Genomic DNA, 12,234 nt, shown 5'->3' with positions numbered 1-12,234 from the left:
AAATTCATTATAGGCAGTTGAACATTCTAGGAGAGCACTGTGGGTAATGCTTAAGAGCATGGTCTTAAGTGACAGGTAGCTTAGAATCAATCCCAGCCCTGACACTTATTTAGCTTTGTGACCTTTGGCAAGTGACTGAACGTCTTTGGGCCTCAGTTTCCCCATCTGGAAAATGATTAAAATACTAGAACCTACCTCACAGGGTGTTGTCAGGATTAAACAAGTTAATGCTCAGAATACTGCCTGGCCCATTCATGCTTGATCAAGGTTACCAGCTCTTACTCTTATTACCCTTTCTAGGAGGATAGATGAATACCATCTCCTGGTGCAGGGCTGGATTCTCCAGAGCTCATCATGAAGCATGTCAGCCTTCTCCCTGTTTCTTCATTTCCTTGACCTGGGCTTCTGTTCACCAGTCAGAAGTCTGTAATCACCAAGAAGAAAATAACCCTTAATGTCATATGTTGACTAAGAACAATTGTTTGCTTAGGTGTGATCTGAACTGAACTGAACTGAAGGTCTTCTGGGACCTGTTTGCCCTTGGGGTAATCCTGGGGCTCCCAGTAGCTATTCTGGACTCTCATGGTTTAACAATGGATGTTCCTTAGGAAACATACATTGAAAATGCTAGAATGTAAAGCACTAACTCAGGTGAGGTGGCCCACCTGCAGGTGCCCACTGGGGACTTATTAAACATGTGGATTCCAAGGACTTCCCTGGTGATCCAGTGGTTGAGATGCCGCACTTTCAACACAGGGGGCACAGGTTCAATCCCTCCATGGGGAACTAAGATCCCACATCGGTGCAACATGGCAAAAAAAAAAAAAAAAAAAACGCCAGAATTTAAAAAAAAAAAAAAAAAAAAGTGAAAAACTGAATTACAGGGTTCTTCCCTAGACCTTTAGAAGCTGCATTGCTGGACATGGGGCCTGAGAATCTCCATGTTAACTAATGATGATTAGTTAGCATGGATGATTTAATGAGTAACACTCGTCAGATGTCAGGGCCTGGCGCTTGAGAAACCCTGACTTTTCTCATCCTGCACACAAGCCTTCAAAGTCGTGCATGCACGCGTGTGTGTGTGTGCCTATATGCTTGCATGCTTAGTTACTTCAGTCCAACTCTTTGTGATCCTATGGACTGTAGCCCGCCAGGCTCCTCTGTCCATGGGATTCTCCAGACAGGAATACTGAAGTGGGTTGCCATGGCCTCCTCCAAGGAATCTTCCCAATCCAGGGATTGAACCTATGTTCCTTATGTCCCCTGCACTGGCAGGCAGGTTCTTTACCACTAGCGCCACGTGGGAAGCCCCCCCTCAAAGTAGACAGCAGCTGTAATTACCTTTGTGCTATGCTGTGCTTAGTCACTCTGTCGTGTCCAACTCTTTGTGACCCTATGGACTGTAGCCCACCAGGCTCCTCTGCCCATGGGGATTCTCCAGGCAAGAATACTGGAGTGGGTTGCCATGCCCTCCTCCAAGGGATCTTCCCAACCCAGGGATCGAAACTAGGTCTCCCACATTAAAAGGTGGATTCTTTACTGCTTGATCTTTATTTTTACCCAATTCAAAACCAAATCTCTGAGAGGCGAGCTCTTTTAACCCAAGGACACCGGGTGAGTGCCAGTGCTGGGGACATTGTCTTGAATCAGCTAACTCAGAGGCACCGAAACTGGCCAGCCACTTCTCTACTAAAAATATTTCCCTCCTCCCTCAAAGGCCATCTCATGCTCTGTAGAGTCAGGAACCAGACCTGTTCATTTTTCTTCCACATCTGGCTTTCAGAGCTCCTAGCTTTTCCAAATTGTTAGGACTCCAGGGGAGCCCAGCAACTTTGGGTCTGTCTGCTACGCCATCCGTAAAGCTATCAGTGAAATACAGACGGTGGTTTCCAGTCATCCACTTGTGGTGAGAGAAGGGCTGAGAGTAGGCAGGAGGCAGGATTCCTGTCTGCAGTTTAAGGGTGTAGATGGGTGGAGGGGGGAGCGTACAACCAACTGTGGATTCAGAGGCTATCTAATCTATAAGTGAAAAGAAAATAGTCCCAGAATCCTTCCCCATTCTTTCCCTAAGCCTCCTTTTCTGGCTACAAAGCTGCTTTTATTATGCTCTCTGCGTATACCCACCCACCTCCCCCCCAAACACACTTTCAAAAAGAAAACCGGTAAGTAAGATTAAGCATCAAACCTAGATATGGGAAACGTTTGGGTCAAGTGTGAGTTTATGTACATCTAAGACCAGGAAACGAAAAATGAGAAATTGGGGTAGGGCTCTGCCCTTGCTGCACAGGTTTGTGGGTGGAGCATTTTTGGCTGATCTTTGAATCAGCTCATGTCCATGAGTATGTGCCATGGGTCTGGCCCTGCGCCCAGGCTTCCTTCATGGCTCAGTGGGTAAAGAAGCCGCCTGCAGTGCAGGAGACGCAGGAGATTCAGCCCCTGGGTCGGGAAGATCCCCAGGAGTAGGAAATGGCAACCCGCTCAAGAATATTTGCCTAGAAAATCTCGTGGACAGAGGAGCCTGGCGGGCTGCAGGCCACAGGGTTGCAAGGAGTTGGGCACGACTGAGTGCACAGCACTGCACCCAGCTGTGTGGCAGTTTCTCACTGCATCCTCAGAACAGACCAGTGAGGTTGACAGAGTCACTATCTTTATTTCAGAGACAAGGAAACCGAGTCTCAGAGAGGGCCAGTCACTTTCTAAGGCCACACAACTGGCCAAGAGTAGTCAGCATCAAAAAAAAAAGAAAAGTGGATTACAGGATTCCACCCTAGTAACTCAGGTCTGCTTTTAAATTCTTTGTGCCCCTTAGAAAGTAGACATCTCTTTGGGCAAACTGGAGATGGCCCATCTCCTCCCAGCTGTCTTCTTTGCCCTCCCCACAACCCAGTGAAATAAAAGCAAGCCAAACATAGATGATTTCTGTAATGAAGATTCCTAGGCATTTGGGAGGGCCCAAACCTTTAACTAAACAGCCACTGTTGAGAGGAAAGATCTGTGTGTTACGTGGCAAAGGCCACACAGTCACACACCCTGACCTAGTAATTATAACCCTGGGATTATAGGTTATATTTACCATAAACAAAACCTCCATGAGTATATTTATCATAAAGCTACTTCAGTATCTAAAATGTAGAGGCAACATAAATGTCCAAAAAGAAAAAAAAGAATCAAGAGAAGAAAGTTGTTTTCAGAACTCTTAAGTATTCATGTACACTGAGAGGAAAATCAGCATTTTTATGGAAAGGTGAAATTGGGTGGGTCGTAGCAGTCCTGGGTATGAAGTCTAATAAGTAAAAATGCCCATCATTTCACTGCACACACTAAATTTCCATTGCTATGCCATAGAAAGACCCTCTGTCATTTTGCAGTGTATACAAATATCAAATCACTAGGTTGTACACCCGAAACCAACAAAATATTTTGTCAACTTCACCTCAATTCCTTTTTTAAAAAAGGAATCAAGATGCTAAAGAAGACCCTCTAAATTACCTTCCAATATGTGTCTGACCTATTCTTGAAAATTTGCTTTAAATTAGGCTATAGTTTCCTGCACTGTGTGTGCAGGATTCGGAATGGAGATTTTCTCTGATTAACATACATGTTGCTGGGGAAACCACATTTGACCAGTGATTTCCTAAAGAACGAGCATTTATGACAATCAGTTTTTGTGCCTGGCGCTGTGTGAGGCATATAACATACGTTAATTACCTCATTTTATCATCACAGGAGTTCCTGCAAAGTAGGTATTATTATCTTCATTTAACGCATGAGAAGGAGGCTGAGGGAGATGAAGTAACCTGCCCAAGGGCCTGGGTTAGCCCGTGTTGGAGCTTGGACTCCAGCCTAGAACTCTGTCTCCAGATGCTGCCGTAATCTGCAGCCAGGACTGGCACAGTCCCCTGAGCCTGTTCAGAGTGGTCGTGACCTAGACCAGCTGTGAAATGTCCTGAGTGTCACCTCTCTCTAGATCCAAGCTCTTTCCACTTGACTGCTATGCCAACGCCCCTTGAAATCAATTTGAAAATGGCTCAGATCGTTTGGTTTGGGAAAATTTCCCCCAGGAATGTAATAGCCACTTTTCAGGCCTGCTTCCAAAAGAAGAGACCAGCAAGGTGTATTAGTCTCCTAAGGTTCCTTCTGAGAGCTGTGAGGGAGAATCTGTTCGAGGCCTGTCTTCCAGCTCCTGGTGGCCTCCAGCATTCCTTGGCTGGTAGGTGGCCATCTTCTCCCCATATTTCTTCACATCATCTCTCCTGTGTGGGTCTGTCTCTGTGTTCAGATTTCTCCTTTTTATAAGTCATATTGAATTAGGGTCCATCCCGCTGACCTCATTTTGACTTGACTGTCTATGTAAGAAGGTTGCCAAAGGAAATGGCAGCCCACTCCAGAATGCTTGCCTGGAGAATCCCACGGACAGAGGAGACTGGTGGGATGCAGTCCATGGGGTTGCAAAGAGTCAGACATGACTAAAGCAACTGAGCACCTCTGTAAAGACCATCTCTCCATGAGGAATCACATTCTAAGGTGCGGAGAATTAGGACTCCCAAAATACCTTGTGGGGAGGACACAATTCAACTCCTAATGGCGAGGCAGCCTTGGGGAGCGGGCTCCTCCTCCTCACTCCTGGCCCTTGGTAGGTCTTTCCTTTCCTCCCATCCAGCCCATGCTCCCCTTTTGTCCAGCAGGTAAGGGCAGTGAATCAACTGTCAGAAGAAAACCAAAGGCTCCATGAACTTGGTCTTCCGCCTCCCATCTAGTTCCCTTCATCTCATGCCAACAAGTGGCATTTTGCCCAGGCTGTCACCATGCCCTGCATGCACCAGAAAAAACAGAAGCAAAACAAGTGTTGGAGCCAAGAGAGCCTGACATGTTTTAGCCAGAGGTCTCGGCGTGGTTGCCTTGGGCAACACCTAACTTACAATTTCCTCTGTCTGAGTGTGTGAGTGTTTGTACAAAAGGGTTCTTCAAGTTCCTGATTCTCTAACATGCTCCTACTGCAGGCTCCTCTATGGAGCTAAGAAAGCCTGCCAAGCTCTTTTCATAAAACCATACCCTAACTCCCCAGGGTTGGCAGTGGAAGAGGAGTCTCCACATGGGAGGCGTAACTGAGGATTCACAGCCCCAACTCTGTCCTCCAGATGTGCCTGTCTCTTGTAAGTTGCACCAGCCACCATTGCTGTCACCAGGTTAGGCTCAGGGAAGGCACTCCTTTCCAGGTATGAAGGGAAGCTTGTCTTAATTCTCCCCTGCTTGGCTGGTTCCAGGATGCAGCATTTATTCAAACTTGTCAGAAGACCCCAAACCAGAAAGTTCAAAATACTTCTTTCAAAAGGGCTTCTATCAATAGATAAGGTGGTCTGGGAGCCCAGGCCCATCTCCACCTGTCTCCCTACCCACCTAATAACTGCATCCTCAGATCCAAATATGCACCGAGGTCACAGGCAAGGACAAGCCCCCTTTCCATCCAGCCTGAGACCTGCCTTCCCAAGTCCACCGTCTCCTCTGCAGAGACTGGCCGACAGTGGCAGCGCTCATTCCCTGCAGGGAAAAATCCTGCAGGAAAAAATCCAGAGTGTTGGCTTGGAAAGACCACATCCGAACATCATCCAGTCTCTGTGCCCAAACAAATCTCCACAGGGAAGTGGCGGAATTGTGTTAGACAAGCCCTTTCTTGCACTTCCCACCAGTTCTGATGGTCATTGCCAACAGAAGATGCCTAAGTAACAGAACAGAATTCCTTTGGAAGAGGAACCAGTGAGACAGTTTCATCCTTCTATTAGGTGGCAAGCGTTTATATTTATAAGCTGTTAGATTGAGATGCATGGTAGAGATTACTCAATGAAGTTGAGTCCTTGTTTTACAGGTAGGAAACTGAGGCCCAGAAAGGGAAACTGATCTGCATAATGTTGGCTAGTGGTAAAACTGAATCCAGCTCTTCTGATTCTAGAATCCAGCTCTTCTGATTCCCAGCCCAGCACCCTTTAGCATATTGATCCCTGATGTATAGTAGAGCATTGCTGCTGCTGCTGCTAAGTCGCTTCAGTCGTGTCCAACTCTGTGCGACCCCATAGACGGCAGCCCACCAGGCTCCTCTGTCCATGGGATTTTCCAGGCAAGAGTACTGGAGTGGGGTGCCATTGCCTTCTCCATAGTAGAGCACAGAGACTTGTTATTTTAAACCTTAATTCAAACAGAGATCAAGTTGCTACAATGTGGAAGAAAACTTTTCATGGATCATCAATGAATCCAAAATGGCAATCTAAAATCTCCTGGGATAAAGGGCTCTAAGCACATGAGTGTAACAGCAGAGGAAACATATTTCAGGGGGTTCCTAATCCTAGTCATTTCTAACTCCTGGATGCCACTTATATTAATCCCTTTCTCCTGCCTTTCTGCCTCCATTTCAGTCAACCTAGTCACCATCATTTCATCATTCAAATACACTCTTGCCCTAAGAATAAAATCCCAGATCCTCAACATGAACCAGAAGGTTCCATGTGTCCTGGTTTAATCTTGCTTTTCTAGCTTTATTCCCTTTTACCCTTCCCTTCAGTCTCTCTGCTTCAGCTGGGCATGGCCTCTCAAAGCTCCTCAAATAGGTGTAATCAGTCTTTCTTTCTCCCTGCCTCCCTCCCTCCCTCTCTCCCTGCCTCCCTTCCTTCCTATCATTCTTTTCCTTTCCCCTCTCTTTGTCTCTCTCTTCCATGCTGCTGCTGCTAAGTCACTTCAGTCGTGTCCAACTCTGTGCGGCCCCATAGACGGCAGCCCACCAGGCTCCCCCGTCCCTTCGGATTCTCCAGGCAAGAACACTGGAGTGGGTTGCCATTTCCTTCACCAATGCATGAAAGTGAAAAGTGAAAGTAAAGCCGCTCAGTCGTGTCTGACTTGCATCGACCCCATGGACTGCAGCCTACCAGGCTCCTCCGTCCATGGGATTTTCCAGGCAAGAGTACTGGAGTGGGGTGCCGTTGCCTTCTCCCTCTCTCTTCCATATGTGTGTGTTAATCACTCAGTAGTGTCCAACTCTTTGCAACCCCATGGACTGTAGCTTGCCAGGCTATGTGGAATTTTTCCATGAAAAATCCATGAAATTTTCCAGGCAGTAATGCTAGAGAGGGTTGCCATTCCCTTCTCCAAGGGATTTTCCCAACCCAGGAATCAAACCTGGGTCTCCTGTATTGCAGGCAGATTCTTTACCGTCTGAGTCACCAGGGAAGCCCTGTTCCCTATAGAAAGGAACAGGGCTTCCCTTCTTCTCCTTTCCACCTAGATCAGTGGTTCTCACACAAGGGTGATCCTGCCCCTCCCAGGGGACGTTTGGTGATATCTGGAGATATTTATTTTTTTGCTTGTTACAACTGGCATCTAGTTGATAGAACACAAGGATGTAGCTAAACACCCAGCAATGCACAGGACATTTCCCACCCCCAGCCCACTAACAAAAAATAAAATATTGATAGTGCTGAAGTTGAGAGACACTCAACCTTTGGAACCCAGCTTAAACACCACTTCTTCCAAGAAGCCCTTCCATGACACTTGATATTGGTTTAGGGCCCCTCCCCCCTCAGGAGGCTCCTACTCATCACTTCTCTTTCATAGCACTTGGCACATGGCAGTATTTGAGATAATGTACCATCTACTTTCCACTGCAGTGTACCAGCTCCAGGATGGAGCAGAGTGTTAGGTCCATCACCTCATCCCAGCACCCTATGTGGTACTCGGTGAAGTTAGGCATCACTTTTTGTTTTGTTGATCCTGGGACACAGAGGAGGCCAGTTTACACAGGGGCCCTGTCTTTTACCAAGTGACATGGTTTCTAAGGGCTTCACATGCAGACCCACAGATACCTGGACAAGAGCACGGTCTTGGCAGCCAGGTGGAAGTGGGAGGATATCACAATTCTGCCACCTCCATCAGGTTACTTAATTTCTCTGGAACTGGATTTCATCATCAGTAAAAGAAGCATAACATAGAACCTGTCTCCTAGAGTTGCTGTGAAGATGAAAAGATGAGTACCACCTCTGGCATAGGGTAAGAGATGAATAATTGAGAGGAAGAAAAGGCAGGGGGACAATAGACCCTTAGACCTATTCTGAGGGTCTCCTGTAGCCCCCAGGGCCTGGGTAGCGGGAAGAGGAATGTGGAAGGGACATCGAGAGATTGCTAGTCAACCTGTCTTTCTCGACTTCTTCAGCTCTAAAATGTGCCTACCAACATCTCATCTTACTTATCCCATGGGCTTGTTATATGCACCCCAGATAACTCCCCACCCAAACAAGAGAGGTGCCCAAAAATTACCTGTAGGTAGGGCTGAGTGCAGTCCAGACTATCTTACCTCCTCCACCCTGGGTCTTCTTAAGAGCTCTGGCCTGCCACCCTTTCTTTCTTACCTGATTCCCCATCTCCATCCAGACGTTTGGAAAGGCAGCCCATTTGAATTAGAGCGAATCCCAGATTCCTCCATCTTCCTGGGCTCTGCCTCTAATGCCAGTAGGGACTCCACCCCCTGTAACCTGCCTGGTCCCACCTCCCACACGGTCTGGACCCTGGTCCACAGCCAGGTCTCACAGCCCACACCCAATCAGCAGGGGAATTCCAGACATTTTCACCGAATGAGACCTGGAAATTGATTGCTATCATTCTTTTGCCCAAGGTGGGGAGGGGAAGGACTTCCTGTTTTCAGGCCTTTTTGCTTCCCCCTCAATTTTAGACATTCAAACCTGTTTTTAAAAGAAGCAAAGGTCCTTTGTCTTGACTGCTCAGGTCAGCAGACAGAAGTGTCTGTCTGAGAATGGAGGGCTGGACAGGAAGAAGACTCAGCAGAGAACAGAGGACATGAGATGGGACACAGAGAAGTTTCGGATAGGAACCCCTTTAGCCCTGGGGGCAGCGGTTGGAGCCAAGTCCCACACAGATAGCCAGCAGCCAGTGAGGTTCAAGGCTCTTGACAGAACTCTTCTCCATCTGCAGAGCTGTGTGAGCACCAGGGCAGACTCCAGCAGCGTGGGGGCAAGGCAGGGGGCAGAGGGGCCTCGACTCCATGACAGAGGGAGGAGAGGGGAGCATGCTGGTGGCATCAGCTTGGCACGATGGACCCTAGCATGCCAGCAGCTCTGTTTTCTCTGTGACCACAGCCGCCCACACCCACGCCGCCCATGCCCACAGGATTAGTAGCCTGCTGCTTCCGTCAACAAGTCTGACTTTCTGCTTTTGTGGCTGGTGGAACCTGGTGGGGCAGTTTCCCGATCTGGATTGCTTTTCTTCCATTTCCTGGTTCTCATACCTTCCACTCAGTCTGCAAAAGGATGTTTCTCGTTTGGGGTTTTTTTTTTTTTTGGTCCAAAATGCTTGACGGAAGATCTGGTCTCTTAATCAGTTCAGATCCCTGGGAAGTTATTTAAGGAATCAAAACAGCTCTAGTTAGACCCCCTAAAGATTACAATCCATGACTTGCCTCTATCCAGAGGATGGTTCTTCCGTGGTGGGAGAAACCTTAGTGCAAAGGACCTAAGCATCGGCAGCCTCCCCCGTCCCCAGCCAGGTCTTGGCAGGAAACAGCAGTTTGACCTCCCAAGTTTCTGCTTTTATTTGCTTTGAAGAAGGTACCCTGTTCCCCACACCACCCACCCCCTTTTGAAACATTCCTTCAGTGTGTATAACACATCTTTTTGTCTTCCATCAATGCTTGCTAAATGCTTTAGTGGTAGAGGTTGCTTTAGAGGCCAAGGGAGCTCAGAAGGGCTGGGATTAGGGTGAGGCAAATGAGCCCCCTCCCTGCCCCGGGGTGCTCAGTCTCCAGGTGCAAGCTTCCTCACTCTGACCCTGGCCCTGCGACTGATGGCTGGTTAGAGAAAGCTTCCAGGGGAGATGGTTTACTCAGAGGTGACTGAAGGGGCCCCACATAGGCACTGGCCAGCCTCAGTGGGGGGCACAACTCAACCCATAATACAAGGCCAAGTCACTCGCTTGTTGAAGTATATACGGCTTGTTGAAGATGAAGCTGCGTCCTAGAACCCAGGATTATTTGATGACAAATTCCATGGCATGAAGCCCACTGTAAAGCCCTGGCACCTGCAGTATATATACCTTTACTGGTCCGAGAGGAAGAGCCAAAGAGAGACGTTCAGAGGCTGCTGCTGTTGTGTTGATGGCACCTTCCCTTTTTGCTCCCTTCCTCTGTAGCCTGCCTGCTCCAGGCCGAGCTGGTGAACTATGAGAGAGTCAAGGAGTACTGCCTCAAAGTCCTAAAGAAAGAAGGGGAGAATTTCAAGGCCCTTTACCGGTCCGGTGTGGCCTTCTACCACCTTGGGGACTATGACAAAGCGCTCTACTACCTGAAAGAGGCAAGAACCCGACAGCCAACAGGTAAGGCAGCGATCGCTCTTTTCTTACCAACAGCCCCCTGGGGCAGCTCCCAGACCATCTCACCGCCAAGGTCAGCTTTCTCTGGCTGGCAGGGCCAGGCAAAGGTAGAAATGGCAAGTGAGGGGTCAGCTGTGTGCTGCGTCTTGGAGCACATAGAGTCCGTGCCTTTGGGATCTGAGTTCCAGGGAGCTTGGGCACCTCTTCTGTTTAAATAGGATGTGGATTTCTTCATTTTTCCAACCCAGAATCCAGCCCTCTTTACTTATTCATTGAATCCATATTGCATTCTTACTATGTGCTAAGATTTGTGCTGGCTGCCAGGGATGTAGGTAAGAAGACTCAGTCCCTAAACGTGAGGAGTTCACATTCTGGTTGATGAGACAGAATACAAATGGATAATTTGGAGGGTAAGCCCAACATTCTTCCAGGAAGAATGCTCCTCCAGGCAGATCCCAGATAACAGAGCATGCATTATCTGTACCATTCGCTTAAGTCACGGCCACCAGCCCCACCATTCATTCATGCCACAGATATATACTGAAGCAGGGCCAAGAACTCTTCCAGGTGCTGGGCAAATAGCAGGGAACGATGCTCAAAGATGCTGCCTTCAAGGAGTTTGTGTTATAATGGAAGAAGATGTCCAGTAAACAGACAGATTGATAATGTAATAGTTAATAGTAATAAGTGCTATAAAGAAAATAAAGCAGAGTCAAAGGATCAAGACTAAAGTGGGTGCTATTGCAGACCAGGTGGTCAGGAACACCCTCTCTGAGGAGGCATGTTTTAAACATTGACTTTGACTTGCTGTTGCCATGGTTGTTCATATGGCTGATTTTTTTAAAATGCAATTCTCCTTCCAAGGAATCTTGTTAGAATGAATTTACAAATACCCAACATACTGTTTTTTTCTTTTTAAAGAACACTAATTCTTTATCCATTGTTGATTTGTTTCCTGTATATAATTTGTGTTCCCCCAACTACACTATAAGCAACTCGAGGACCAAGAATGAGACTCATTCAACAGAATTTTCTTGAGTACCTGCTATATGTCAGTACTATTCTGAATGCCCTGCCTGGCATTTTGGAATATTATACAGCATTCCTTTCTACTCCTGGAAGTAAACATCTCAGGCAACCCTGAAACTCTTATATTCTGGAGTGTATAGGGCTAAACAGCTATTCTCTGTCCTTCCCCACTCACTAACTTAAGGACTGGAATTGGGGGAAATACTTCTATTTGTGGTCAGGTGTTTGCCTAGAAGAGCAAAATTGGACAATGAAGCACAAGTCCTTTTAAACTCTCCAATTAAAAAAAAATTACAATCAGTCAGTATTTACTGATCATTTGGATTGAGCACTTTTAGACATCTATTTTGATCCTCTCAGCAGTTTTATGAGGAAGGTTTTACAGTCCCTGGGAGAGGCAGCGTTTGGAGTCAGGTACAGTGACTATGTGTTATCTCCTCAGGCATCTGACTTGATCTCTCCGGTTTTCATTTTCATCACAGTCAGGATGATGAGACATACTTTATAGGATTCTAATGAGGGCTCATTTAGACAATGAAAGTTAAAAACATGACCCAAAGTAGACACTCAGAAATGAAGGTTGTCTCTTGCAAGACGAGACAGGAGATTCAAAGAGACTGGTAGGTTGCCTGAGGTTAAACAGTAGCTAACTGTGAACTAAAAGTCTCCACTCACTGAGCTGACTGAAGACCACTGGGATTGCTGCTGCATAGAAATAAGGGAAGAAATTCTCGCTCCTCTCCTCTCCTTCCCATCTGTCCTCTGGGTCACGGGGACCTGTCCCCATGGAGGCAGGGAAGGAGAGGAACTGCACTCCAGTTGCCTTCTCAGTCGCCCTGGACC

The 12,234-nt window shown here is 47.3% G+C and overlaps 1 protein-coding gene across 1 annotated transcript in view; it reads left to right on the top strand.

Annotated features, from left to right (window-relative positions):
* TTC9 (tetratricopeptide repeat domain 9) overlaps positions 1–12,234 on the top strand; it is a 35,541-nt gene that overhangs the window by 18,819 nt on the left and 4,488 nt on the right. The window contains exon 2 of the mRNA XM_006070919.4: positions 10,183–10,365. Coding sequence (XP_006070981.2) covers positions 10,183–10,365 — 183 coding nt within the window. The remainder of the gene's footprint in view (positions 1–10,182; positions 10,366–12,234) is intronic.

Source organism: Bubalus bubalis, chromosome 11 (genome assembly GCF_019923935.1).
Source record: "Bubalus bubalis isolate 160015118507 breed Murrah chromosome 11, NDDB_SH_1, whole genome shotgun sequence".
NCBI classification, from domain to species: Eukaryota; Metazoa; Chordata; class Mammalia; order Artiodactyla; family Bovidae; genus Bubalus; species Bubalus bubalis.
The sequence above is the reverse complement of the archived record's forward strand: the minus strand, read 5'-3'. Positions and strand labels throughout refer to the sequence as shown.